General features: G+C 46.3%; 2 protein-coding genes and 1 long non-coding RNA gene across 8 annotated transcripts; 2 read left to right on the top strand and 1 right to left on the bottom strand.

Annotated features, from left to right (window-relative positions):
• The first annotated feature begins 2,258 nt into the window (after positions 1-2,258).
• CNIH1 (cornichon family AMPA receptor auxiliary protein 1) lies at positions 2,259-9,472 on the top strand. 2 transcript variants are annotated; one of them, XM_040067175.2, is made up of 6 exons: positions 2,284-2,406; positions 3,569-3,637; positions 3,903-3,950; positions 7,095-7,207; positions 7,627-7,770; positions 8,556-9,472. In XM_040067175.2, exons 1-6 carry the CDS (start codon positions 2,326-2,328, stop codon positions 8,581-8,583), a joined length of 483 nt encoding a protein of 160 aa, XP_039923109.1. In that variant the 5' UTR covers positions 2,284-2,325; the 3' UTR covers positions 8,584-9,472. The 2 variants fall into 2 exon arrangements, with proteins under 2 accessions (XP_039923110.1, XP_039923109.1); XM_040067176.2 differs by lacking the exon at positions 3,903-3,950 and having other exon boundaries at positions 2,259-2,406.
• Positions 9,473-9,804: 332 nt separating this feature from the next.
• CDKN3 (cyclin dependent kinase inhibitor 3) lies at positions 9,805-17,468 on the bottom strand. Of its 4 annotated transcripts, XM_040067173.2 has the most exons (8): positions 17,440-17,460; positions 17,201-17,283; positions 16,431-16,486; positions 15,788-15,832; positions 14,803-15,025; positions 13,733-13,764; positions 13,107-13,210; positions 10,857-12,406 (listed from the first exon to the last, which is right to left on the bottom strand). In XM_040067173.2, exons 1-8 carry the CDS (start codon positions 17,440-17,442, stop codon positions 12,320-12,322), a joined length of 633 nt encoding a protein of 210 aa, XP_039923107.1. In that variant the 5' UTR covers positions 17,443-17,460; the 3' UTR covers positions 10,857-12,319. The 4 variants fall into 4 exon arrangements, with proteins under 4 accessions (XP_039923104.1, XP_039923105.1, XP_039923106.1 ...); XM_040067170.2 differs by having other exon boundaries at positions 9,805-12,406; positions 17,201-17,468; XM_040067171.2 differs by lacking the exon at positions 17,440-17,460 and having other exon boundaries at positions 10,851-12,403; positions 17,201-17,420.
• A 1,399-nt stretch (positions 17,469-18,867) lies between these two features.
• LOC120754389 (uncharacterized) lies at positions 18,868-27,354 on the top strand. Of its 2 annotated transcripts, none has more exons than XR_005701415.2 (3): positions 18,868-19,130; positions 24,106-24,191; positions 25,508-27,354. It is a non-coding gene; the product is annotated as an uncharacterized LOC120754389 (long non-coding RNA). The 2 variants fall into 2 exon arrangements; XR_005701414.2 differs by adding an exon at positions 19,728-19,874 and having other exon boundaries at positions 24,106-27,354.
• Positions 27,355-27,604: the final 250 nt, after the last annotated feature.

Here is a 27,604-nt window from a genome sequence, read left to right as displayed (position 1 = left end):
AGGTGAGTGATTTTATAACGAAGCATCAACTTTATCTTTGCAACAGCTGATGTCCTAAAGACAGCTCATTTGCTACAGTTTTTCCGGTATTTTGGTGAAGGAAATAAAGTTTCTGCTCATCTCTCATTGTGACACTCCATTAATTGTGTATAAAGCTTTCCAGCAGATAACACCGGAAAATATTATTTGGTTTGGCAGCTGTTGGTTTTATGGAAATCATCCCTCACTCTGCTCTGGAGGAAACGATTGCAGCAATGTCACCCTGGCTTGCCTTTTACTGCAAGGTGTCACTGCTTAAACTGAAACAACTTTTACATGACCTTTTGAAAGGAGAGTGGGGCGATCTCCTCCTCCGACTGTTTTCTCATCTCGCTGTTTCCTTTGGGCAGGCTCCAAGTTGTATTGATTTGGGATTGTATGACCGGCTTTCCCTTCCCCAGGGCTCACACAGCACAGCCTTCTCCAGCATTTCTTCCTAAATTTGCCATCTCCCTTTTCTCCAGGTGGAGCTTGTGCTGAGCAGGGAATCTTAATGGCCAGGGAGGGTTAGGACACAGGGGAAACGGATGTAAACTAAAAGAAGGAAGATTTAGATGAGGTATTAAGAAGAAACTCTTCCCTTTGAGGGTGGTGAGGCCCTGGCATGAGTTGCACAGAAAAGCAGTGGCTGCCTTATTCCTGGAAGTGTTCAAGGCCAGGTTGGTCTGTTCTAGTGGAAGGTCTACGTGCCCATGGCACAGGGTTGAAAATCAAAGGTTTTTAAGTTCCCTTTTAACACAAACTCCTGGAAAAGCTGGCAGTCAATGACTTGGACAGATTTACCCTAGGCTGGGTTAAGAACTGGCTGGATAGCTGGACCCAAAGAGTGGTGGGCAATGGTGCTGCACACTGGTGGTGTCCCCTGGGGATCAGTGTTGGACCCAAAGAGTGGTGGGCAATGGTGCTGCACGCTGGTGGTGTCCCCTGGGGATCAGTGTTGGACCCAAAGAGTGGTGGGCAATGGTGCTGCACGCTGGTGGTGTCCCCTAGGGATCAGTGTTGGACCCAAAGAGTGGTGGGCAATGGTGCTGCACGCTGGTGGTGTCCCCTAGGGATCAGTGTTGGACCCAAAGAGTGGTGGGCAATGGTGCTGCACACTGGTGGTGTCCCCTAGGGATCAGTGTTGGACCCAGTCATGTTTAATTTCTTTACTGATGATCTGGGCTGAGGGAATTGAGTCTACTATTAGCAAATTTCTGGACAAGACCAAGCTGTGTGGGAATATGGATCTGCTGGAGGGCAGGAAGGGCCTCTGGGAGGACGTGGACAGGCTGGATTGATGGGCTGAGACCAACAGTCTGCGGTTGAATAAGATCAAGTGTCCGGTCCTGCACTTGGGTCACAACAACCCAATGGAGCGTTCCGGGCAGAGGGTCTGGAAAGTAGGGAAGGAACTGGGGGTGCTGCTTGACAGTGGCTGGACATGAGCCCAGGTTTGCCCAGGTGGGCAAGAGCCCAGTGACCCTTGGCCTGTGTCAGCAATGGTGTGGCAGCAGGAGCAGGGCAGTGATTGTCCCTCCGTGCTGGGCATTGCTGAGGCCATCAAGTGGCTGTGCTGGGCTTCTCGGTTCAGGAAGGACACTGAGGGGCTGGAGCGTGTCCAGAGAAGGGAACGGAGCTGGGGAAGGGGCTGGAGCAGCAGGAGAGGCTGAGGGAGCTGGGAAAGGGGCTGAGCCTGGAGAAAAGGAGGCTCAGGGGAACCTTGTGGCTCTGCACAACTCCCTGACAGGAGGGGACAGCCGGGGGGGTCGGGCTGTGCTCCCAGGGAACAAGGACAGGACAAGGGGAAACGGCCTCAGAATGCCTCAGGGGAGGCTTGGATTGGATATTATGGAAAATTTTTCCATGGGAAGTTATTGGGAAAAGGCTACCCAGGTGTTCTGGAGTCCCCATCCCTGGAGGTGTTCAAGGAATGACTGGAAATGACACTCAGTGCTCTGGTTTATTGCCAAGGTGGTGGTGGTGACAGTCACAGGTTGGAGTCGATGTTCCTTGATATCTTCTCCATACTAAATGACCCCGCGACTCTGTCATTCCACGATTCTACGCCAACCCTGTCTCACACCGCGCCCCGTAAAGCGCGATCGCGCTCCCTCCTCCCACCCTTTAAGGTGAAAAACCCGAGGTTTTTTTGTTGTTGTTGTTGTTCCATCCCCTCCCACACCGCTCCCCCCCTCACGAAATGGCGGCGGCGGGCGGGGCCGCCAGGGGGCGCTGCGGGCGCGGCCATGGCGGCTGCGCGGCGGCTGCTGAGGCGCCCGGCAGCCCCCGCGCGGCCTCGCCGCCATGGCCTTCACGTTCGCCGCCTTCTGCTACATGTTGGCTCTGCTGCTCACGGCCGCCCTCATCTTCTTCGCCATCTGGCATGTGAGTACGGGCACTGTGGAGGGGGGAATGCCCGGGGAACGGCCCCGGAGAGCCTCCAGGGCGTCCCCGGACAGCCGCCGAGAGAGCGGGAGAACCGCATCCGGAACCGCCCTCAGAGCGGGAATCGGCCTCTCTGCGGATAAAACGGGTTTTTATGCGGGAACGGAGTGGTAGGACAAGGGGTAGTGGCTTCCCGCTGGCAGAAGGCAGGGCTGTATGGGATATTAGGAGGGAATTCTTCTCTGTGAGGGTGGCGAAACCCTGGCACAGGTTGCTCAGAGAAGCTGTGGCTGCCTCTGGATTCCTGGAAGTGTCCAAGGCCAAGCTGGATGGGGCTTGGAGCAGCCTGGCCTAGTGGAAGGTGTCCCTGCCCGTGGCAGTGTGGTGGAATTGGATAATTTTTCTGGTCCTTTCCCACCGAAACCGTTCCACGATTCTGTGATTTGCTCCTCGAGCCTGGCACAGGGAGAACAGCCAACAGGACCCTGCCTGAGACGAGGTGCTCTGAGAGAGGATGTGATGCTTGGCAGGGCATTTATTGTGTATGAGTGCCTTTTGTCCTAAGTGGTGCATCTTTATCTTTATATCAAGAAAAAGACCAGTGTACTCTTCTTTTTTAAATGGATGCACCTTTAGGAGGTATAACGTGGTCTGTGTGATCCTCCATTGGCAGGGAAGTTGGACTGGATGCTCTCCAGATGTCCCTTCCAGTCCTCACAGTCTGTGATTCTGGGATGTGTGTGGGCTCACACACAATGAGGAAGAATATCTGTTGGCTTTTAAGCTTGTTCTTGCTTTTCCTGGATTGAGGAACCCCATGCCAGGTTCCTGCTGGCCACCAAGAGCGTCCTGGGTGAGGTTTGGGGTCTGCACAGCGAGCAGGGTTGAAAACTGATGAAGGGGATGTAGGAAATCCATTGCAAGTGGGAAGATAAAAAGTTGGATAGTACTCAGAGGCTTTTGAATATCTGACGAAACTGCTGCTTTAATATTTGTAAAACCTGTTCCACATCTGTGTTACCTGTGAGTTGATGTAGGCAGAGCTTAGGTGAAATTTTACGGAGAGCAAAGGTAGCAGTTCTGTGCCAAAATGCTACTTTTAATGGGTAAAATACACAATTGCTCCCGAGGAAACAAAACTCTTTCATTATTTTTCCTCTAGATTATAGCATTTGATGAACTGAAGACTGATTACAAGAACCCCATAGACCAGTGTAATACACTCAATCCCGTAAGTAGCACACTGAACATTTTGTTTTGCCAAATGAAAATGTGTAAAGTGCTTATTTTTGGTGTTACGTTGATGCAATCGGCCGGGGCGATAGAATTGCATCTGGGTTGAGAAGCCCTCGCTGTTGGTAGAAGTTCTAGGGAAATTCTTTGTCTAATTCTTTACTTTCAAGTTGAATATTCTGACTGTTATTAATCTGATGGTGATCTCGTCAGCTGTCATACTAACATTCTTTCAATCTGCTTTCCACATTTTCGGCACAAAGACAGTTGAAAAGGTCAAAAAGATTAAAAGAGTCAAAATTGCATTAAAGGTGTGTACTGCTTTTCAGTTTCATGTTTTTGAACTTCCCTTTCATTTCGTTAGGAACATTTGTAATACTATTTAGCTGTTTCGTTTAGTCTGCCTGTTCATCTGCTTGGTATTTGTTCGTTGGGGTTTATAACAACCTCATGGATTTCCATATTTTGTGCCAAACCAATTCTGCTTGCTTACCCAGCAACGTGGGGAAAACTGTTACATGCCTGTTAGGTGTCAGAAAATAACTTCAGGCATAAATCAATTTCGTTTTTCAAGCCAGATTTACTGAATTCAGATTAGAGGAGAATACTTGGGGTTTTTATTTTAAAGCACTGACCAAGTCAATTCTGATCTTTTTTTGAGGATTTAGGTGAGTGGAAGGAGATAAGTGCTGTCCTCACTTCTCTGTTCTGTGTTCCAGGATCAGGGGTGTGTCCCAGTGTCCTCCCTCGGATGCAACTCTGACACTCCTTGGCTTAGGAAAAGAATTTGAGGCAAACTATTTGCCTGCATCTCTTACAGGCCAGCAGCATCAGGGAGGCTTGTTAAAGGACACAGAGGTTGATCCTGCAGCATTTTGTGCATTTCTTATTTTCCTTTGTGCGTGCCGAGGCTGGGGGAAGGATGCAGGGGCAGCACAGCGGCGTGGCCTGAACTGTAGCTTTAGTGTGTTTTAAGGAAAACATGCAACAAAAAATAAATGTACTGTACTTGTGGCGGGGAAGAGCGTGTTGCAGCACACCAATTAAAGTGAATATTTCAGTGTGAGGAGGGGAGGAGGAGAGGAGGTTTGCTGCTAGGAGAGCTGTGCATCTAACAGTTTCCCTTGCTTGGTCTGTTCCAGTCATCTCTGCTGCAGTGTGGGAGAGGCCAGCTCTCATCACATCGATGCATTATGACCTTACTGCAACCTTTGTAGCGTAAAAACGTGCATGTTTGACCAGATATTAACCTTCTGCTGCCCCACTTGCATGGAGTGTCCTTTACATGGCAGCTTTGTGGGCTGAAAGTCTGAAATAACCTCATATTTGCTGTTCCTGTGGAAGCAGATTAGTCCCCAAAAGTGAAGTTGAGGCTCTTGAGGGGATCTGGTCCATGATGCTGGACAAACACACGGCTGTGTTGTTTTCCTGTGTAAAGAACCAAAGATCCTGGTAGGAATTGAGGCACCTCAGTGGGAAGATCGGCCTAAAATAGTAACTCCTTAGTACACTGCTGATTCCTTCTCTTCTCTGCTCCTGTTATAGTCGTGTCTCTTCTCAGCTACCAGATCCGTCCTCCCTCACTTCTGTGATAAATATGGTAGGATCTGATGTAATTCATTTTTCTCTAGGACAGGCAGGGAGGATCAAGTGGGGCAGATTGGAAAGAAGCAGGTATTCTGGTGTGGGAGTAGGGTTTAATAAACAGGAAAAAAGAAAACCGTACTTTGAGATGTGTAGGTAAATAAATACAGATTTTTCAGGCCTGGTGAATCTGTCTGAGCAGGCTGCCAAATGCATCGTGTGTTGGACAGGGTGGTGGTTGTTCTGCTATAAATAATTGCCATGTGTAAATGGTAAGTATGCAAAGAAGGATCTGGATGAAAATATTTACTTGAAACATTTTGCGTAAAACAGCTGAATTTTGGTGGCGTTGATGCAAGTTTGCTTTGTTTGATATTCTTCACTTAGAGAATTAGGATGTCATAGCAAAGTAGGTGGTGAGCGTGTTTGTTGGTAGTTTTTAGATTTCTAGGAAGGTATTTTGGGGTGTTAAAAGAAGAAGAAGAAGATTAGAAGCCACTGGAACTTTGCTGTAATCATCCTATGCAGCATAAAGAGAGGGCAGAGTGTGCTGTGTGTGTACATGCACACACACATAGGCAATTTAAACCTCTGGGTAAAAATGGGATGTTTTCCATGGGAAGTTTCATGGGGCATGAGTTGAGAAGGCAGAAGTTTAGAGATCAGCTGCTTCTGCTCTGGAGCCGGGCTGGGAGAGCTGGGAATGTTCACCTGGAGAGGAGAAGGTTCCAGGGAGAGCTCAGAGCCTCTGGCAGGGCCTGAAGGGGCTCCAGGAGAGGGACTGGGATTCGAGGGCCTGGAGGGACAGGACACAGGGAATGGCTCCCACTGCCAGAGGGCAGGGCTGGGTGGGATACGGGGAAGGAATTCTTCATAATGAGAGCGGTCAGGCCCTGGCACAGGGTGCCCAGAGAAGCTGTGGCTGCCTCTGGATCCCTGGAAGTGTCCAAGGCCAGGCTGGACAGGGCTTGGAGCAGCCTGGGACACTGGGAGGTGTGGAACTGGATGGGCTGTAAGTTCCCTCCCAACCCAAGCGAGTCTGATTGGTGTGATTCCTTCTGAACCTGCTAACAAAGCAGAAGATAGCAACCCTCTGGGGTGACTTGTGTAAAACTTAACTCGTGTGTTGGGTGTGAGATTTTGCAGCTCTTTGCATGTGTTTACTCTCTGTACCTCTCTCCATGTTGCTCCTATTAACAGCACTAATCCACACAGCATTCCATGCTTCCTGTGATTCCGTAGTACCTGGTACTGAGCTCTGTGGGCTTCTGCTGGAAGCATGATGCTGTCAAGCATGCACAGTGGGACCCCGTGAGGGAGAACTGCCCGATGCCCCCCAGGCTGTCTGTGCAGAGCCGCTCCTCTGTGCAGACCTGTGTGTGCCACCACGTCACCGCTGGTTCGGTTGGGTAAAGCTCTGCCTGGGGTGTTCCATTTCGGGGATGATTCGACTTTGAAAAGTTCTGGACCTGTGAAGGCCAAAACAAAGCTGTAAAACAGGAAAACACCAACGTCTTTTTGCCTATAAAGCATGTTTCCTACTGATATTTCTCTGTTGCATGAGCAGAAATATCTCGGTGACCTCTTCTGAGTGTCACGCATAAAGCGTGGAATCTGTTCATTTAATAGAAGCAATAAAAAATACTGATCTGACCATTAAATCTTATAAATTTTTCTCCTCGGTTCATGAAAATCACGTGAAAACAGCAAGGCACATAGTGCTGGCTGCTGCTTTCATGTTCACAGTCTTGTTCTTGTTAGCGTTGGTTTTTAAATATTATTTTTAAGCAAATGCGCGCCTCCAAAGTAGCTGAAATGCCACGTTTTGCTTCGTGTAATCGAAACTTCTAACTCACCTTTTTTTTTTCCAGCTTGTACTTCCAGAGTACCTCATCCATGCATTCTTCTGTGTCATGTTTCTCTGTGCAGCAGAGTGGCTCACACTGGGTCTCAATATGCCTTTGTTGGCTTATCATATTTGGAGGTAATTTTGGCGAGTCTGTTACGCTCAGAGAGTTGTTACTCATTCTCCTGTCCGGTGTTCTGTGTCTTGGGAAAACCCAGATGCTTTCCGGGCGAGTTTAGGTCACGGCTGTACAATAAGAACCATCACCTGGCTTTCTCGGGCGTTTTTAGTTTTTATTCTCTGGTGCTCTGCGAGGATCGAGTTGCGCGCGTTAAAGTCGCCGACGCGTCGGAGGTGCACCGAGACAATTCCCGGTGTGGAGTGCCGGTGGAAGTGGCGATCCCACGCTCCTCTCCCATTCCATAAGACATGGGAATTGAGTTGCTTCTCTGTGAAGGGTTGCTCTTTGTCTCAGTGGTGGTGTTCTCTGCTGGGCGGGGGGCAGGACCCACGTGTGCTCTGGCTGTCGCCCCACACCTGCCTGTGCCTCGTTGCAGGTACATGAGCAGACCCGTGATGAGCGGCCCGGGGCTCTACGATCCTACGACCATCATGAATGCAGATATTTTAGCCTATTGCCAGAAAGAAGGATGGTGCAAATTAGCATTTTACCTTCTATCTTTTTTTTACTACTTATACGGGTAAGTTTTCCTCTTCAGTCTGAAGTTTGAAATACTGTGCATAGGAATATGTTTCTTCCCGTGCCGGGAAGGAGCCTGGGAGAGCTGGAAAGGGACTTTGGACAAGGGTGTGTAGTGATAGGACATGTGGGAATGGCTTCCCACTGCCAGAGAGCAGGGTCAGATGGGATATTGGGAAGGAATTCTTCCATGTGCGGGTGGGGAGGCCCTGGCACAGGGCGCCCAGAGAAGCTGTGGCTGCCCCTGGATCCCTGGAAGTGTTCCAGGCCTGGTTGGAGGGGACTTGCTTGGAGTGACCTGGCCTAGCCAGAGGTCTCCCAGCCCATTGCAGGGGCTGGAATGAGATGATCCATAAGGTCCTTCCGACTCCAAACACGCTGGGAATCTGTATGATCGTCTACAGTGCCAACTTTCCTGAAAAAGAATCCACATTCACTACTAATTGTGCTTTAAAACACAAATCCTAATTTGGTCAGAATTACTATTTTGAATCCCTGTTCCATGACTGTAGACTGAAAAGCTCCAAACTTCTCTTCTGTTAAGCTTAATACAATAAGTCCCAGGGTGTTTTAATTAAGAAGCTGAAACATTGTTTTCAGAGGAAGTGTTTGATGTAAATGTGATTTTGTTGAAGTCAAAAGTAGAAGAGTTGTCACGTGAAATCTTCAGTCACAATCCATGTATCTCACTCACATGGACTTGTTCCTTATAGTATACACTGTTACAATTAAATGTGTAACACTAATCAAAATGATGCATCTTAATATTTTTATTTTCTTTTGCAGCATGATTTATGTTCTGGTGAGCTCTTAAGAAGACATTCAGCAAGCTTTGTTCCAGTTAAGTGCATGCAAAAGCCACAAAAAACCATGGATTCTTTACAACAAGAACCTCTGACCAAGATTAAATCCGGAACCCGATGTTCACAACTGAGTTAGAAAACAACGACTCCCCTATTTTTAAAATATTTCCACATTTTATACTTGTGGAAAGACTGTTTTCTTATTTTTACTGGGATGCTGAAATTAATGAATTACGTGTAAATTAATATAAAGGTGACCGGGGTTTGAAAAGTTTTGACTTTGCACTCCATAAGGAACAGCCATAACCTTCGAGTAGGTGTTGGTTACTACTAGCCTTAGTACTCTAGGGATTTGCTGTAGGATGGGCTTTGTAGTGGCTCACTTGGACTTGTGTATCCCACTCCTCACTCTAAATCAGCCCTAGCTCCAGGTCTTGGGAACCATTGGAATGCTCTGTCTATTACCCATAGGTGATGTTGGTCTTAGGATATTCATTCATGGACACAAATGCAAAAGTAGTTCTGTTTTGGTTTATTTTTTTATTACTATTTGGTTAATCTCCTGTATGTGCATGGTCCGGAGCCTTCTGTATCTTCTCCAAACGTTAACCCTGCTTTCATCTCCAGCCTGGGTCATTGTGGTAGGAGAAGCTGAGTTGTCCATGAAGGAATGAATTTAAATGGTTGGGGTTTGGTTTTTTTTTTTAATGTCTGTGCGGTCTGAATAACAAATGGAGAAACCCCCAACATTTATCAAGTCCAATGATGAAAACACTCTTGGGTTTAAGAGTAGTAAGTACTACAGACTTCTTCAAAGCAGAAAGTGAGATTGTGAAACTGCCCCGCTGTTCCTTAGTGCAATAAATGATAATAAAAAACCGAATCTCAAATTCAGCAACACTTCTTTTTATGTGGTGCCTTTCGTTTTGTTTTTCAATTCAGCAGATCCTCACAGTGTTCATCAGTTGTTTGACAGTGGATAATTGCATTCCCTTTAAAAATAGAACGTGGAATCTCAATTACCTCTGGAAAAGGGAAGCTCTGATTTCCTGCTCTTTTCCTGAAGTTAAATAGCAGATGGGCAGGGGAAGATGTTTCAGATAAATATTGCATTGTAAATCGTGACTGTGAACAGCTGCCTAATTTACAAGTAATAATTAGGGATCCTTTTCATTTACCTGTGCTGGAGAAAAATGCAGAGTTTCCCTGTTCTAGTAAAACTCTTTTTTTTTGCATAAACTGTGTATTTGTTCGCTTTGGGTCTCTTGGGTGTTAGGCACGATAGAAGCTGGATGGATGATGGGTTCCAGCAGAAATCCAGATATTCCAACATGGGTGTGTGGGGCGCTGGCAGTGGCTGGGGAAAGGAATACATGAACCAGGGCAGGTGTTGAGTATCTGCCTGAAGAGTGAGAAATTTGGAAATTGGCCTGTTACAGGTGTCCTGAGTGCGCTTTGGCATTTTAAAAAGCTCTCAGTGGCTTTCCTGCCATCATTTCAGTTGCTTTTTGAGCACTTATGTAGCCTGGTCTGAAAGATCACCGAATCCCAGAGCGGTTTGTGTTGGAAGGGGCATTAGGTCAAAGCTCATCTCATTCCAACCCCTGCCATGGACGGGGCAGCCACAGCCACAGCTTCTCTGGGCAATCCTGACCGTGAGTTCTGCAGTGGAATTGCTGTGTGAAAAATAAGTGTCTAATGAGACTTCACTTAGTGACCCTACACTCTCATTTTTTAGGACATGGTGAAAATGTCCCCCTTTCCACCTTATTTGTGCTGGGTGTGAATGAGCAGACTTCACTCATGTCGTCTGTCAGAGGGGCTCAGTCTGTTTGATCTCTGCTTGGAAGTCCTTCCATAAGGTTTGGGACTATAGTTTCTGGGTTTTTTTTTAAATATACTAGGGGTAAGAGAATTCAGGCTGTGATACCCTCAGATTTTCTTTCCTAGGTAGTAATAGTCCTGACAGCTTATTGCTTTGTACATAAAATTGTTTTTCACACGTTTCCTTGCATTTATTGAGCATTTCCCATGCTCCTACTGCTCAAGCCTTCAATATTCCATGATTATTTTTTTCCTCGTGCAACCATAATTTTTAGCTGTTCACAGCAGAACTTTTGAAAAGCTCTTTCAGAAACTCATGAATATTGTTCCTATTGGATCATTTTTATTTTTCTGCTACTTGGCTCTTCCAGAGACGTAAGAGATGACTTCAGCCTGTGGAAGCAAAGCTCATTAAACCTTTCTTAACGTTTGTATATTTATTAATCCATTATGGAAACGAGACTGGCTGCTTGTAGCCCCTGGCTCTCCTCAACCTTCTAAACAAACCTCTCGTTCCCTTTGGCATTTGGGCTGGTTTGAGCCAAATTCCACACTGGAATAAACGACACAGCCTGACTGAGCCCAAGTGACAGCTGCTCCTGCAGCCCCTCCAGCCGCAGGGGCTCTGCCCGGCGATATTTACCGGGTGTCTGCACCGTCCTGCTGATGACCAGCTTTAACTGGATGTGGGGTGCAGATGAATATTCCCTGCTGCCCAGGGGTGTGGGGAACACCGTCCACGTCCAGCAGCGTCAGCCTCGCGTCCCAGGAGTGCTGGAGTAACCCTTGTGTGATGCCTTGCTGAAGTACCAGGCATTGGGCTTTCAAAATGTGGACCTGATGGTTGTTTTTGGAGTTCCAGAAGGCAAAAGATTACAGAGAAAATAAAGAACACTTCTCATGCCCTCAGCAAGCTTCCTGCTGAGTCACGTTTTAAATATTTAATATCTGAAAACCATTCGTTTCAAGGATTAAGTACTGAAGCGCATTTGGGACAGGGTGTTTACTGTAAATGATTCGATGTTGTGGCAACTGGTAAAGTTCCTGTTGTTTGCTGTAAGAGTGGGGCAGGGAATGGCAGTAAACACTAATTAATCTGCAGAAATCACCTTTGTGCTCAAAGTTCAAATGTTAAAAGATAAATTCTGACGTTCACAAAGCAGGGACTTGTTCAACTCCATCCCCCTGGTGCTGTCTGGAGTCTCATCCCAGCTACTGACTTGAGAAGGTCCTGAACTTTATCAAAAGCCAGGAGCTGTTTCATCTTGCTTTTATGAATGGAAGTAGTGAAACGGGAGGGCTGAGGACTGTTCAAGGACCGCTCCTGTGAGATCCTCGCAGCCCACAGCTGATTGTTTACTCTCCATGGTGGCAGCAGGCAGAAGGGCCGTGCCAGCTCACCCACGCAGCTGCAGCAGTGCATTCCTGCCACAGTCACCTGCAACCCCCTGCTGGGTTTGTCACAGATTTTGTGTACAACACCTGCTTCTGGAATGAGGGGATTCCTTCCCAAATACCCCTCAACACACTGAGCAGAGCTGTGACATTTTAGAACGAGTTGTTAGGAGCTCGTTAGGGCTGAGTGCTCCAGCTTGACTTTGCTTTACAGCAGAGCTGAGGGTGAGAGGGTGTTTTTAAACAGCTCCAGAGATGGAATTTCTACCCGGCTCCATTATCCCAGCAGAACAGCAATGGACACAAACACACTTACACGTGCATTTTTCAGGCAGTGAGTATTAAAGTCAGCAAAGAGAGGAAGATGCTACATGTTCTCCAGGATTTTCTTCCCCATCCCAGCGCTTTACACACGGATTTGGAAGGCAGCAGCTGTGTCACACAGGCAGTGGCACTGAGGAAAGGTCAGGAGAGAGGGATCTTGTCCGGGAGTTTCCACAGACACAAAGATGCCCGCGGCAGGATCAGCTACCGCGATGCCGATCTCAGCGCCGGGTCCTTTGTTGCCAGGTGTGCAGCCAGGTTCTCGCGGAAGTCGTGGAGGAAATTGTACTGCTGGAAACGCACAACCAGGTCTGCAGTGAGAGCTCTGTACTTGAAGAGGGGGCACCACCTGTCTTACAAAGCTGTTTGATAGCCCTGGATGAAAACTGCACCCTCCGGTCCATTTGTTCTTCCTGTGCTTACTCCACATCCTCTGGGATTTTGCACTGTCAGAAAGATTCCACGGATCTTGACTTGGATCCTGTGGCTCCCCATAATGGCCACAGGTGATGCATTACCCCAAGGTAACGCAAACAATGGTCCTCAGAGGTGGGAGGTGACAGAATTCAAAGCTGCTTTATTTTGGATCATGGAATCATTTAGTTTGGAAAATCTCTCTAAGGTCTTTGAATCCAACTATTTCCCAGCATTCTAAGGCCACCACTACCCCACGTCCCCAAGTGCATCCACGTGGTTTTTAAATCCCTCCAGGGATGGGGATTCCACCACTGCCATGGGCAGCTCTGCCAGGGCTGGACAATCCTTTCAGTCAAGAAATTTTCCCTATTATCCAACCTAAACCTTTTCTGACACAACTCGAGGCCTTCTCTTGTCCAGTCACCAGTTTCCTAGGAGGAGCTGTTTCTTGAAAGCAGGAAACAGCTCAAACCCCAGAGAGCAGCTCTGGAAATGCAGGGAAGTCTCTCTGGGAAGTGAAGGAGGGCACTGGCTGGTGTCTGGACCCGTGCATTACCTGCTGCAGCCCCATTACCTTGATGGTCTGTATGGCCCCCGATCCTCTCAGGTTCCTGAGGCTCTCTATCACCTGCTGAGGTGTCAGGGTGTCTGAGAGCTGGAGCAGGAGACAGGCAGCCACTGTAAGGGAAAGTATTTACACCTGAATGCTGCTGACTGCACACAGCCACTGATTTGTCCCACAAAAACCACTCTGGCAAAACAGTCGGGGTCCCAGAGCTCTTGGATCTCTTGCAGTTTTATTTCTGGGCACTGGCCCATCTGCCTGCTGCTCCTGCCTAAGCCTATGGGCTTTGGAAATAGGTGAAAACCCTCCCACAATTTCCCCCAGCAGCATGTGGGATGCAATTCCCAGGCTTTTCAGGAATGAGTGCCAGTACACCCAGTCAATTCCCCTTTGTGTCTCCCGGCCACATCAGCACCCCTTCCTTCTGGGAACACACAGTAACGAACGCTCCCGAAAGCTTTAAGGGACAACACCGCGATGAAGACAGATGCCGAGGAATCGGTTCGTGTCCTTTCTATTAACCAGGCTGCTCCTGGCAGTGGCAGTGTGGATTGCAGCCACAGTGAAGCTTCCAGCAGAATTTGGCTCCGTGGGTTTGTGGGATGGGTCGGGCAGGCATGGAGACAAATGCTTACCGAGGCACGAGCGTCCAAGGCCACCATAGCAGCTGGGAGAAAAGAAAACATCTGGCTGTAAAGAGCTGTAGCAAACTGCAGCACCCAGGGACCCCCCCCAACACATAAATATATGGACACGGTTCTTGCCTGAATATAATCAAGAGGAGCAGTGCTACAAGAAAGTCAGAACAAGAATTTCTCCATATTTTCCATATTCTATACCTACAGGGATATATCCTATTTATTCTCCAGACCTTCTGTGTCTGTCCATGGGAATTTCAATTTTAAAGTTCCCCTTCATTCCTGGTAATAGTCCCAAAGGCACAGGAGGACAGGAAACAGCACAAGGATGGACAATCCCAAATTTCTTTAGATCATACTCCAGATGAAGGGTTTGAGGACAGTTGTGAGGAGAGCAGCAGGGTTGTTTCAGCAGGAAGGCCAAGGACTCGGCAGATGTCTGTACAGGAAGCTGTCAGTGGGATCATTCAGGGAACATGGAATTTGGAAAGCTCTTCCCTTCTCTTCTGAGCTCAACTAAACAAATTCCTTTAAACCTGTTCGTGGAAATTAGGAATTTTGCACTGAGTCCCTGCTAAGTAGCCCAGGGGCGCGTTATAGAGTCATGGATGGTTTGGGTTGGAAGGGACCTTAGAGTCACTTCATTCCACCCCTTGCCATGGGCAGCGACACCTTCCACTGGATCAGGTTGTTCCAAGCCCCATCCAGCCTGGCCTGGAACACTTCCAGGGACGGGGCAGCCACATCCTCTGACAAAGTGTTTTAGTTCCCAACTCATTCTACACCTGATATCCAGCTAGGCTGGGAGCTAGGAGCCCTGTGGTGCCGCTCTAAACTCACATTAAAACTTGCTGGATAGAGCAAGGGGAAATGGGACATTCTGGTCTTCTGAAAGGAAGAATTCTGTCCAAATAGCTGCAGGAGGAGGAACAAGCAGACTTCACAGCATGAACTAATCCTAAAGAATCCAACTGCCTTTTCACACTATTTCCCCTGCTCATACATCTGGAGAGAAGCTGGCATCCTTTACAGGAATGTGGGGTGATGAGGAGGCAGCCAGAACCTACTGTATCATTGTTTTCTGCTTATTTTCCAGGCAGGTTCTGAGCTCTTCCAGGACCTTGCAGCAGGTGGCAATGTCAGGAGCATTCCCATCAGGAATGGGGTGGTGGTGCACGCACATCCCGTGCTGTTGGTACGCGTCGATCAGGTTTGGGACTCGGTATTTTGAGAGCTCTCCTCTGGTACAAAGCACAAAGATATCCTGGATCCCACAGCTCTTTAGTTCTCCTGCCAACAGATTAAGACACTTGCAAATAAACAAAAACCTGCCAAGCTTAAGGATAAACAGATAAGCACCCTGGTCCTGAGTCTCTTGTTTAATCTTTGGGGCTAAGAAAATAGGAGTGAGCAATTTTGGTTTGAGCACTTTTCACTGAGTCTTTCCCACACTTCCTTTCAGGTAATCCAGGAGAGGAATTTTCTCAGTTCAGAGGGAATCCTGAGAGAAGTCCCACTGGAGAAACAAACACAACAGCACTCAGGACAGCCAGTTATCCACCTAAGTATGTTTCTGTCTCATCTCCAGTTAAAATCACAGAATCCCAGGGTGGTTTGGGTTAGAAGGGACCTTAAAGCCAGTTCCACCCCCTGCCATGGGCAGGGACACCTCCCACTGTCCCAGGTTGCTCCAAGCCCATCCAACCTGGCCTTGGGCACTGCCCCACAGCTTCTTTGTGCCAGGGCCTGCCCACGCTCACACCCAAAACTTCCTTCCTAAGCTTGACTTAACCACACACTGGGGGGATTTGCTCTTAGTCTTTGCTCTTTAGTGCTTACAGCTGAATAGTCAGCAGGAATCTTTACATAATTCCATCTTTTCTATCCCAATTTCACTGTTCTCTGGAAAAAGGAATTGTAATTCATCTTGATCCCAGCTGCTCTGACCATGCCTCATGGGTACTGCGCAGCTCCTGCCTGGAAATATCCTGACTATTTATTCCATAGTCATGGAATATTCATGGGATTGCCCTTGACACAAAGAAGACTCACCTATATCTTTCTGAAGATTTCTTCTGACATCCTTAAACCTGCAACCTGAAACAAGTTATGAACAACAATTACCACTCCAGGGAAGTGACATTTATGGGATGGCTGCTGCAGCAAGGAGAACAGAGCACAGGCAGCCTCCCCCCGAAACCAAAACAAGCAACAAAGCCTGAATAAAACCCAGTTCTTGATTTTACAAGTAGATCCCTGGTACAGAAGATGGTTTAAACACCGTGATCTGCTTAATACTGTAATGTAATAGGATTAAAGAAAGAAATCTGCCCAGGGTTTTAAGGTGCTTTGTGCTTCCCAGATGAAAAGTTTGGGATATTTTAAATCAGGATACAGCATAAAATCTCCCCCCAAAACACAAAAAATCATCCAGCAAATCAAAGGGCTGAATAAAGATCACTTAAGAGTTGAGTGTAGATTCACCATGGCTGCAGATAAAAATGCGGTCAAAGTTTATATGTTTATTTTATCACTTTAAAAAAATGTGATCTTGCATTTAGATTGGCTTTGGCGTTTCCAAAACACGTCTTCCAGGGGCAGATTACAAAAAAAGTCACCCACAACACAGAATTTTGGGGTACAAAAATTCTTCAGCTTTCAAATATGTCTGCAAATTTCAGTGAATGCTTCTTACCTGGAAGGGAGCACAATCCCAGGAACTCCGAAGAGTAGAGAGGAGGCAAAGACAACCTACCAGAAAATAAAAAGTAAAATAAATAATAATCAGTAGGAAAGATTTCAATTATTTAAATACATAAATATCTTTAGAGGGGGTGTCAAGGGGGTGGGTCCAGACCCTTTCACCAGTGTCTGGTGGGAGGATGAGGAGCAACAGGCACAAAATGAAACATGGGAAGTGAATGCGAGAAAAAATGTTACTCTGAGGGTGACAAAAGGTTTGAGTTGGAAGGAACTTTAAAGATCATCTTGTTCAAATCCCCTGCCATCGGCAGGGACACTTTCCACTATCCTAGGTTGCAATCCCTGTCCAGCCTGGCCTTGGACACTTCCAGGGATCCTCCAGGGGCAGCCACAGCTTCTCTGGGCACCCTGTACCAGAGCCTCTTTACCCTGTGAGTAAAGAACAGAGGCCTGGAACGGGCTGCCCGGGGCGGTGATGGAGTTTTCCTTCCCTGGAAACATTCAAAACGCACCTGGATGTGATCCTTGGCCTCCTGCTGGGGGGGAGCCTGTTTGTGCAGGGGCGTTGGACTGGCTGGTCTCCAGAGGCTCCTTCCAACCCCAGCCACATCCACTGACATTCCCCAGCACCACCGGGACACCCCCAGCCTGGAAGGTTACCAGAGCTCAGCTCGGGTTTCCCTTGCGGAAACTCTCTTGTTTCTCAGGATAGGGATTTCATACAATTTCCTCAGGGAAAGGATCCCGCGGGTGTCGCCTCACCAGGAGATGTGGAGCGGGCTCGGTTCCTCCTCGGCGGCCTCATCGTCTGAGGAGGCGAAGCCGTCGGCTGGTGCCGCAGCGGGCTGCGGGGAGAGCGGGGGGCTCACCATGGGACCGGGACCCTCGGCAGTATCCCGGTCCCGATCCCGATCCCGATCCCGATCCCGATCCCGATCCCGATCCCGATCCCGATCCCGATCCCGATCCCGATCCCGATCCCGATCCCTCAGCGGTTTCACCATGGCGCCGCTCCCCGCCGCCGCCCGTTCAAACTGGCCCCGCCCACCGGCCCATGACCCAATAGAAAGCTGCGGCTCAGTGGGTGCGTGGAAAGCCAAACAGGCATTCGCCTCGGTCTCATGAGAGAAGCACTCTGATTGGTGAATTGCGAGGGTAGAGGCGTTAGTATGCAAATAACTGTGGTGCTCTCTGCGCTGATTGGGTGAGGCGGCGAGGCGGGAAGGGGCGGTCTCGAGGGCAGGGGGGCGGGGCCCCGTGAGGGTTCCCTGAGGGCTCCGTGAGGGCTCCGGCGAGCGGCGCAGGCGGTTCCCACTCCCCTAATTCCATTTTTAATCCCTCTTGGGGGTGTGTTCGTAACTATCCTATTCCTGGTAGCCCCAGTGGTTCTTAAAAGTGGTAGGACAAGGGGGAATGAATTAATAAAGATATATGGTAGAGTTAGGTGGGATACTGACAAGAAAACACTTCACTGTGAGGGTTGTGAGCCCCTGGCGCGGGTTTCCCAGAGAATCTGTGGCTGCCCCATCCTGGCAATGTTCTAAAATCAGCTTAGACAGAGCATGGAACAACTTGGTCTAGTGGAACGTGCCTACTGATGGCAGAGAGTGGAACTAGATGGGCTTTAAATTCCCTTTCAACCCAAAACATTCAATGGTTCCGTGATAAAACGTGGAGATGGGTGTGAGCCTTCACTCACAGAATACGCAAGAGCAGGGATGATCTTTAATGGGTGCCTTGTGAGGTTTTGGGTGGTCAATTCTATGTGCAGAGTCCATAGGACTTTCTGACAGTAGAAAACGAGCCATTTCTGCTCTTTTAAACCATTAACTTGAAGTCAAATATTCTTGTCATGGTGCTGCTTTCAATTGTGCTGTAAAAATAGTTTTTAAAGGCTTTTGTGTGGAGCTTTTACCTGAATGTAACTAGCATGAAGGATTGCTTCAGGGAGGAAAAAATACTTTTGGCTCCCTCTTTTTAAGATCTGGGCTGTTGCCTGGATTTAGGGCTTTCCAATAGATATCTTTTTGCAGAATTTCTGGTTTATTCTGCGAGTAATTCTGGCCATTAATCAATAAGAAGAAATACATAAATCAGCAGTGTGGGATTTTGTTTTTTAAAATTGTATTAAGGCATTTCTACAGCTTGTGTTTCGACACACACAGAGCTAGGTTGTGAAGGATCCAGGCACAAACAGTGAGTTCTGGCATCAGTTTAGAGGAGAATGCCATGGAGAATTCTAAAGATGTTCCAAATCAAAGGAATGGCTGGGCACAAGTGGTTTGAGCTTGGTGGGATTCCCAGCAGGAATCCCCAGGTGTGGAGATTTTAAATTTTAGTCCTACATTAGTAACTTAGGTGCCGCAGCTGGAAGCTTTATTGAAACCTGCTCGAGAAGGATTGTAGGAGCAAATTGCTTGAAATGGCAGGATTTAGGATGGGTTCAGGGAATGAAGAAACAGATGATGAGAGGATCAAGGAGAAGAGGAGTGTATTAAAACTCAGAATATGATAGCAGAGGTACAAAAATTGCATTACTGAGCATAATGGGGAATTAAAACATTCCAGATGTCGCAGACTGTGATGAACTATGGGAAGAAATGCATCCTAAGGATCGAGGCAACGTGAAGACAGCCAGTCACTGTAGTTGCAAACGTGATTTTAATAACTCAGGAAAGGCACAAAGGAGCAGGTATGTTGTTTACTTTTGTTTTCAGCGATGGTCCCTTTAGATATTATGTGCAACACTTGTACTCTGATCAAAATGTGAAATTTGCTGTATTCCCCCCCCCCAACGTGGTTGATTTTTGCCTATTCAGGAGAAAGTTATTGCAGACTTGAACTCTGGGGATTGCAGATTTATGGAAGCAGCACCATGAAGCTGATTAATAGATATGAAAAGAGCAACAATGGTAATACTCCTGGTTGCTCTTTGAAAAAAATCAAAAGAATTCTCAGGAATTTGGGTGCCTTCATGTAGTAGAAATCATAATGGTATTGCACAGAATCTAAAATGGTGATAATGGCTGTGGCAGAAATAAATAGGGATAGTAAGTGTGAAATTTGAACTAGATATAGGAAAAAGGTTGGGAAAAAGCACCCCAAATCCAGACTTGGGGAAGTCCTGTGAATTTCCTTGTTACCCTTGGCATCTTTCAGAATTAAATGACAAATATTGTGTTTATTGGCTGATTACCCATCGGGGTGGTCTGTTTGTTTCCTAAATTGAGCTGTTACCCAGCACATCAAACTGGGATGTGCCAAAGCTTGTTTGCTGTCTATTTTATAGGAAAGATTCGTTTCCTGCCAAAAAGTGTCCTTTTGACATATAAAAAAGGAGAGCATCAACATCAAGGCTTTATATCCTGGAAGTCTTTGTCAGTTCATAAACTGGAGGCCTGTGTGAAGTGGATAAAAATAGTCGTCTCAGACACAGGTGAAAATATGTAATTTGAAAGATTTACTTGGTGAAAGGTATCATTTAATCAGAATTTTATTCGGGCTTTTAGATAATGTGCCGGGCCAGGAGCTGCTGTCAAATGTTCCTCTGGGTATGCCTGGCTCTTGTGTGTGCCTGCACCAACCAAAGTGAAGAGCTTTATATCCCGAGTTCATAACTTTTCATGCCAGTAAAGTGTTGAAATTCCAATTGCCAGACAAGCGCAGCTAAGCCTAACCCGGTTTTGCTGTCCCTGGGTCATGGGAAGAGCCCTCATCCCTGGGGACGGCGGAGCGCTGCACACACGTGGCATCTTCTATCTGCCATGGGGTGTTGGAGTCCAGGGCATTCCTTTGGTTGCTTTGGAGGGTCAGGGACCTGGGCAGGGGGGTCTGGGACCCCAGCCCAGAGCTCAGAGAGACACTGGATTTGATTTCAGTCCATGGGAGAAGCTTCTTGCACTGCAGGAAGCATTGCAGGCCACAAGAGTGTGAAAAATAGTAGTTTAGAATATCACAGGGTGAAAAAACAGTGGGTTTGGGATTTTTGGCATTGAAGTGAACAGGGCAAGATGGAGAATTTGGGGCGTTGTCTCCTTCTTCTTCCTTCTTGTTCCCTCACTCCATTTCTGCAGTGACGTTGGCACAAAGTAGTTAGTGAGGATCGGGTGAGAGTAAAGATGACCTTTTTAGTAATAGTGATAGACTTTGGTAAGAAATAGTAAATAAAGAATACGTAGCAATTAGTATAAAAGATAAGGACAGCCCAGAGACAGGGGGAGTCACCAGATGTCCGAGCCGCGGCAAACATCTTTTGGACACTGAGTAAATTGTAAGATAAGAACTAATAAACGAAGCATGTAACCTTGAAGACTGCGTCTTTTCCTGCGTTTGGCACAGAGCTTTGCAGAGGGCCAGAACTCTAAAACCACCTGAATGCTGGGGAATTTAAGCTCCTGAAAAGGAGCCCCCGACAATGGGGCACTCGGGTTTCATGGACAAAATAAAACATTGATTTACATCAGGTAAAAGTGTGGAATGAACGGGAATGTGTGGCAGAGACAGCCAGGGAATGGTGTGAAACAAGGAGCGGAGGAGATCGAAGGCGCATCCTCTCAGGTAGAGATAACCCTTGAATAAACAAGCTCTATAGATGTGATCTTCCCCTGCAAGGAGATAAAATCAGATCTGAATCATCAAAATAACTTGAAGAACATTGATAACTCCAGACAATCACCTGTGATGCCAAAGGTGTGTCACTTCTCAGTTCATATCTCAGTTTCCAGAAGTTTCAGTAAGCCTAATTAATCCATGTGGTGTCCCAGGTCTCTTTGGCAGCCCTCCACCAGTCATATCACCACAACATCCCACAAGGAATCATTTTACTTTTCCAGGTTGTTGTTTATGGAGGCTAAAAAATAACAGGTGGAACAGAGTTTCAAGATTTTCAAGCATCTTCCCTTTTTCCCTCCCCTTCCCTTTCCGTTGTACGTCTGTAGAAAATGGAATCCCTACATTGTCACCACCCGACAATGAGGATATGAATGGAAACTTCCTGTGATGCGAAATAAAATTGTGTAATGTTCGGAGAAACGGTTGTAACTGACAGAAAACAAACTTCTAGAATGATTTTGGAAGTTTCTATAGATTTTCGTCATTGTTGCTTCTTCAGCCACACTTGAATTGGTTTTGTTTGGGGTTCTTAAAACTGTGCCGAAAAACCACTGATAGAAAACATTGTGAATGGTGACTGCTCTGAGCCAAAACATTTGCTGAGGGCAGGTTCCTTGCAAGGTTTGTTATTTCAGCATAACAAACAATTGCCCTCCTACTCAGATTGTTTGAGGAAACCTTGTATTCTTCGTGTGCACGGGGGTTTCTCTCGCATTCCATCACAACCCAAGTACTTTGGTGGCTGTGGCAGGTGCTGGATTTATGATGGATTGTTTTGCCAGGAGCGGGTGCGCCGTGCAAGTGGAGTTGCAAGGCAGACAGAGGGGTGGAAGCTCTGTCCAGCCCTATAAATCCTCCTCGTCTGTTGAATTAAAACCAGAACTGAGTGTTAGCCTGTCGGTGGCTCCTTTTCCGGAGCTTAAATTCCCCGGTATTCAGGTGGTTTTAGAGTTCTGGCCCTCTGCAAAGCTCTGTGCTAAACGCAGGAAAAGACGGAGTCTTCAAGGTCACATGCTTCGTTTATTAGTTCTTATCTTACAATTTTCTCAGTGTCCAAAAGATGTTTGCCACAGCTCGGACATCTGGTGACTCCCCCTGTCTCTGGGCTGTCCTTATCTTTTATACTAATTGCTACGTATTCTTTATTTACTATTTCTTACCAATGTCTATCACTATTACTAAAAAGGTCATCTCTACTCTGACCCAATCCTCACTAACTACTTTGTGCCAACGTCACTGCAGAAATGGAGTGAGGGAAGGAGAAGGAAGAAGAAGGAGACAACGCCCCAAATTCTCCATCTTGTCCCATTCACTTCAATGCCAAAAATCCCAAACCCACTGTTTTTTCACCCTGTGATGTACTAAACTACTATTTTCCCCACTCTTGTGTCCTGCAATGCTTCCTGCAGTGCAAGAAGCCTCTCCCATGGACTGAAATCAAATCCAGTGTCTCTCTGAGCTCTAGGCTCTGGGCTGGGGTCCCAGACCCCCCTGCCCAGGTCCCTGACCCTCCAGGGCAACCAAAGGAATGCCCTGGGCTCCAACTTTGGTGGCTGTTGCAGGCGCTGGATTTATGATGGATTGTTTTGCCAGGAGCAGGTGCACCGTGCAAGTGGAGTTGCAAGGCAGACAGAGGGGTGGAAGCTCTGTCCAGCCCTATAAATCCTCCTCGTCTGTTGAATTAAAACCAGAATGAGTGTTAGCCCTAAAGCTGGTGATGAAAACCAGTGCTGTAGGTAAATGAAGTATTTTTAATTGACCAGTTTATAATGGCCATGGGCAATTTGGATGTATCAGGATACTTTGACTTGCAGTGTTTAATAAACCCCTGTGTATTTTGAATCATAATGAAGCTTTTTATAGCTACAAAAGAAGCTCTAGAACTTTCTAGAGTCAAGAATCATATCATCCTGTGCAGCTGATATGAGATGCTTGTTTCTTGTCTGCTCATTTTTAATCACAGTTTTTCTTTTTATATATATATATATTTCTATCCCTGTTAAATACACAAAAGTAAGTGATCTGTAATGGTACTTTTTGTTCTGTTTCCCTGACTTGTTCTTTCTACTGTGGTCTCTATGTGACCTTGAAGAATCTGTTTTAATAAAATAATTCTTTTACAACCAGATTTCCTCTGCTGTACAATTTCTTTTGTATTTCAGACTGAAATTACCAGTCAGAAAAAAAGCTCTGAAAATGTAACTTAGTTTTTAGTACACTTTGGTTTGCTTATAGCTTACATACGTGAGCCCTACCAGAATACAAGTAATAATCAGTAATTCCAGTACCTGAAGAGAGCTTGCAAGAATTATGGGGATGGACTTTGTACGAAAGTCTGGAGTGACAGGATAAGGAGGAATGGCTTTGCACTGCCAGAGGGCGCGGATGGATGGGATACTGGGGAGAAATTCCTGGCTGGGAGGGTGGGGAGGCCCTGTCACGGAATTCCCAGAGGAGCTGTGGCTGCCCCTGGATCCCTGGCAGTGCCCAAGGCCAGGCTGGACGGGGCTTGGAGCAGCCTGGGGTGGTGGTGGAAGGTGTCCCTGCCATGGCAGGGGTGGAATGAGATGGCATTTAAGGTTCCTTCCAGCCCAACCCGCTCTGCGATCCGCGCTCTTTTTCCTCTCTCCTATACAGTAGAGGGCGATCTTGTATTAAAAATTTAGTTTTTACCCCCGTCGAAGCCTTTCCCTGACGAACTGTCAAAAGAATGAAGGTTTTTATCTCTAGAAACACGCGGGATCAGATGTCTGCATTATTCTGTTATCTCTGTTAAAGATACTCGCAGTAACTATCAGGTTTTACACCGCACAGCAACGTTGCTCTATAGTAAGTGAGAATTACTGAAGTAAAACCATTACGATACTAATGGAGCAAATAATAGAACTCACTGTGCAAGAGCACTGTAAAAGTCTGGTGTGTTGAATAATATTCAAGAAGTCTTTTGATTTTTTTATTTTTTTTTTTTTTTTCGATTTAAGAAAAAATTATCTGGTTAATATGTTACATGAAGGTTGAGGAAACAACATGCTGAATGTATTTTGTGTTTATTTCAGTCTGGAAAGTGCCTGCCCTTCATCTGTGCACACAGAGATGACGCCCGGCTGCAAATCGATGCGCTGAACCTGACCCCAGTGCTCAGGTGGGAGCCCTGTTTACACAGACCATTGTTATGAGCGTGGACAGTGTGCCTGAGCTAAAGCTCAAAGATTATTGCTTCAGTTACTCACACACAAGAGATATGAAGCACGTGACAGGGTAGAGAGCTGATATTATATTCCTCGAGGGTAGAGTTTTTAAACTGTTTTTCCACACTTTTATTTTGTGTAACCGTTTGTATCCCCGACGTGTCACCTGGAGTGCTAAAGCATTTGGTCCCTGTGGAGGAGAATCACCGAACTATTGCAGATGGCCTGGCTTGATAAACTTCTTTGTCGATTAATCTGTTGCAAATGCCCTCGGTCTTCTGAATGGCTTTTCCTCTGGCAGCCCTGCGATAGTTCCCTACGGCTCCAGGATGGAACAATCCTGGGCAGTAAAGAGATTGAGATAATGACAGTCCATGGTGACAGCAGGGCTGGCAGAGCCAGCCTGGGGGAAGAAAGACACATACTTGCCAATAGAAATACCTCCATCCTTTGGGAATTGTAGCTTGGGAATCAAAGCTGACCTCATAAGCAAGACGGATGGAGAACAAGCTTTTGATTTATGACTGGATGAAGCTCAAAGTCTGCCCTTCTGATCCTTCTTTACAACACACCTTTTGTATTTTATATGAGCTCTTTCACTTTATTCTCAGAATGTTATCTCCTGGGGTATCGTTTTTAAGTCTTTCAGGGTTGTAATATTTCACTCATCTCCTTCATAGTAGTTAGTTTTTGTTTTTTAATGAAGCTAAAATCCCCTTTTAGTATCACAAGTAAACTGTCATTATATTTAACGTGACTGATCAGCTGCTTTTTTTATTTTTTTTTTTTTTTTCCTGAGTTTTATGAAAGCTGAACCCATATTTACCTTCTAGACCGCAGCTAGGGAATTCCATTTGCATTCACTGGTGCCTTGGTTGCTTCACATACTTACTTGCACTTGAATATGAAAAAAAAATTGCATTTTTGGTGCTGGAATTTATGGGTCAGATCCTTGGTAAATGTTGAGCTCTGCTGAGTTTAATGAAGCTGCGCTGCTTTTCACCACCACTCTCTAATGAAGGCATCCACTGGAGTGATTGTAACTCTGTGTCCCTCTCCTGGGAATTCCGCTCTCTCCTACCTGCTCGCTTTGCCTTAGAGCCTTTAAACTGAACTGTGAATTCTCTGAAAGTTTTAAAAATATGAATCTGGGTCGAAATCTTTTGAGTTTGTTCTTGTGCAGCTCATCAATTATTCCTGTTTTCCAAATCTTAGCCATGCCCTCTGTGACACAGAAAGGGGATAAAAAGCATTTCTGTGCCTTTTCTAGATGGGAAGGACTGTGACAGCGCAAGATCAAGTGCAGCTCTCTGCAAGGGAACGTTCTGTGCATCAGCCCTGCGGTATCTGCATTTGGGGTGTTTGTATTTCCACTTATCTGTCAGTCTGTCTGTCATCTGCCTCCCTGTCCCCCTGACTTATGTGGCTGTTGACAAATACCCTCCATTGGCGATTAAAAGGAAGTGACCTCATCGGTTTGTCTTTGCAACCACAAAGGTTCGGTTGTAACGTGACATTCCATCCTATTGCTCTGGTTTACACCAAATTCAACAGCTTGTGGCCTGCAGATACTCAGGATAAAGAGCAGAAAGAGACTGACCTTGACAACCTCATTTCTCATTCCTTTCTTGTTATAGGTAATATAGCTGAAAATGTGGTTTTAATTATAGTACTAATGAAAACTGAAAATCCAGACAGACACTTGACAAACTCTGGTACGCCTTATATTACATTTGTGCTAACTACAAAGTATCCAGCTGGGTGTAACATTATATCTCTTTTCCTTGAGCATCCGCCTGACTTAAGCTGTATAATTAATGTGTACTTTGGCTGCAGGTCAGCTTACAGTTGGTTTTTTAGAATTTTTACATTTTTTAAGATGTTGTAATGAAAGGAATATGTTTATTACCTCTGTGCCTGCGTTCCCCACAGGGATTTAGTACCTGTGGAGGAGCACCGGCTGGGAGGACGTGAATCGAATGCCTCTGCCAGCTGAGCCTGACGCATCAGAAGCCTGCTTTCAAAAGTGGGCGTAAGAAACAGAATCAAAGGATGTCATGTCCACAGATGTGTTTCACTTTGATTCACCTCCTCTGTATGGTTTGTTGATTTTAAGTTACGACACCAATACACAATCGCCCAAAGTAGAATTTGCGAAGGGATTTATTTCTTTTCTTTTTTCTTTGGAAAGAATTTTGTTTTCAGAACTCACCAACGAGAAACTGATGTTCTCAGCTAGAGCCAGAAACACTAAAAGCAGGTTCCCTGCCAAGCCCCACCAGTGCACCTTCATCCTGACCTGTCTTAACTCTGCTATTCCAGTCAGGCATCTGACTGCACCAGCATGTGCGTGTAATCGTGTTAAATAAAATCCCGGGTTTCACGATATGGACAAATGCTCTCCTGGGACTGGACTGAAATTAGCTTTGAAGGAGTTTTATTCTGATGTAAGGCAAAGCTGAAACTGGGTTACAAATGATAAAAATCTGAATACTTGCGTTACACTGCTGTTCTCAAGGACCTGCTGTGGAACCCAGAATTTTTCTTAACAAAAGCATTAGTGTGTTTCTCATGCCAAACTTCCAAAAAAACATTTCTGACATAAAAGGAAATAGCTGCAGTGCAACCACATTCACAGCAGGGACCACAAGGTGTTACTTGTAAAAATGAATGCATAATGATTTTCAAATGAACTTTTCTGGCATGTTCCTGTAGCCAGTAATGTGGTTTGATGTTTTTGTGAGTGCACAAAGCTCATATCTCCATAACCTATCTGCAGCTGTGCTCTCAACTTGTTTGGGGATACAGATCATCTGAGGCAAGTTTGATTTTTCTCTAACAGCCTCAAATTGTTTCTGCTTTCTGCCAAACATGGATGTGAAAAAAAAGCCTCTTATGAAGAATTATTCACGAGCAGCTTTGCTGATGTTTATAACTGAGTTTTGAGAGACAATCTGAGTCCAACTGGTCAAAAGATCTCCCCAAAAGACTGTAGCAGCAGGTGATTGTTTTTTAAAACTGCCTTTCTAAAAAGGATTGCTGGGTAGAGGCCCTTGAAGCCTGTAACGTGTTCTGGAAGAAATTTTGGAAGACATAATGCTAAAGAGATACATTTCCTTTGTTCAGAGGTGGGTAGGGATTTTGGAATTAGCCATCTTCTCCTACGCTCCTGTTTCAAAAACACTGAGAAGCCTTGCATGGGCTCAGGCTCTGTCAGCCTAAGAGCACAGTCAGACACAGCTTCTGTTCCAAGGGCCTGTGGTCTGCAGAGGCACCATGGGTGAATCCCAACCCCGGCTTCTCCCACGACTCCACTGGTTTTCACAGGGTCTGCTGAGTGCCCCTTTGGCACGGGGGAGATACACTG

Source organism: Hirundo rustica, chromosome 6 (genome assembly GCF_015227805.2).
Source record: "Hirundo rustica isolate bHirRus1 chromosome 6, bHirRus1.pri.v3, whole genome shotgun sequence".
Taxonomy (NCBI): domain Eukaryota; kingdom Metazoa; phylum Chordata; class Aves; order Passeriformes; family Hirundinidae; genus Hirundo; species Hirundo rustica.
Note: the sequence above shows the minus strand (reverse complement) of the source record. Positions and strands in the feature narration are given on the sequence as shown.

Bases quoted from the DNA above. Each gene is read 5' to 3' on its own strand.
- CDKN3 (XM_040067170.2), bottom strand. From the start codon at position 17,442: ATGGTGAAACCGCTGAGGGATCGGGATCGGGATCGGGATCGGGATCGG. The intron at 15,833-16,430 runs GTAAGAAGCATT...AACTTGTTTCAG, and splicing joins GGGATTGTGCTCCCTTCCAG to GTTGCAGGTTTAAGGATGTC. The intron at 13,211-13,732 runs GTAAGCATTTGT...TTTCCCTTACAG, and splicing joins CCTTGGACGCTCGTGCCTCG to TGGCTGCCTGTCTCCTGCTC.
- CNIH1 (XM_040067175.2), top strand. From the start codon at position 2,326: ATGGCCTTCACGTTCGCCGCCTTCTGCTACATGTTGGCTCTGCTGCTC. The intron at 7,208-7,626 runs GTAATTTTGGCG...GCCTCGTTGCAG, and splicing joins TTGGCTTATCATATTTGGAG to GTACATGAGCAGACCCGTGA. The intron at 7,771-8,555 runs GTAAGTTTTCCT...TTTCTTTTGCAG, and splicing joins TTTTTTTACTACTTATACGG to CATGATTTATGTTCTGGTGA.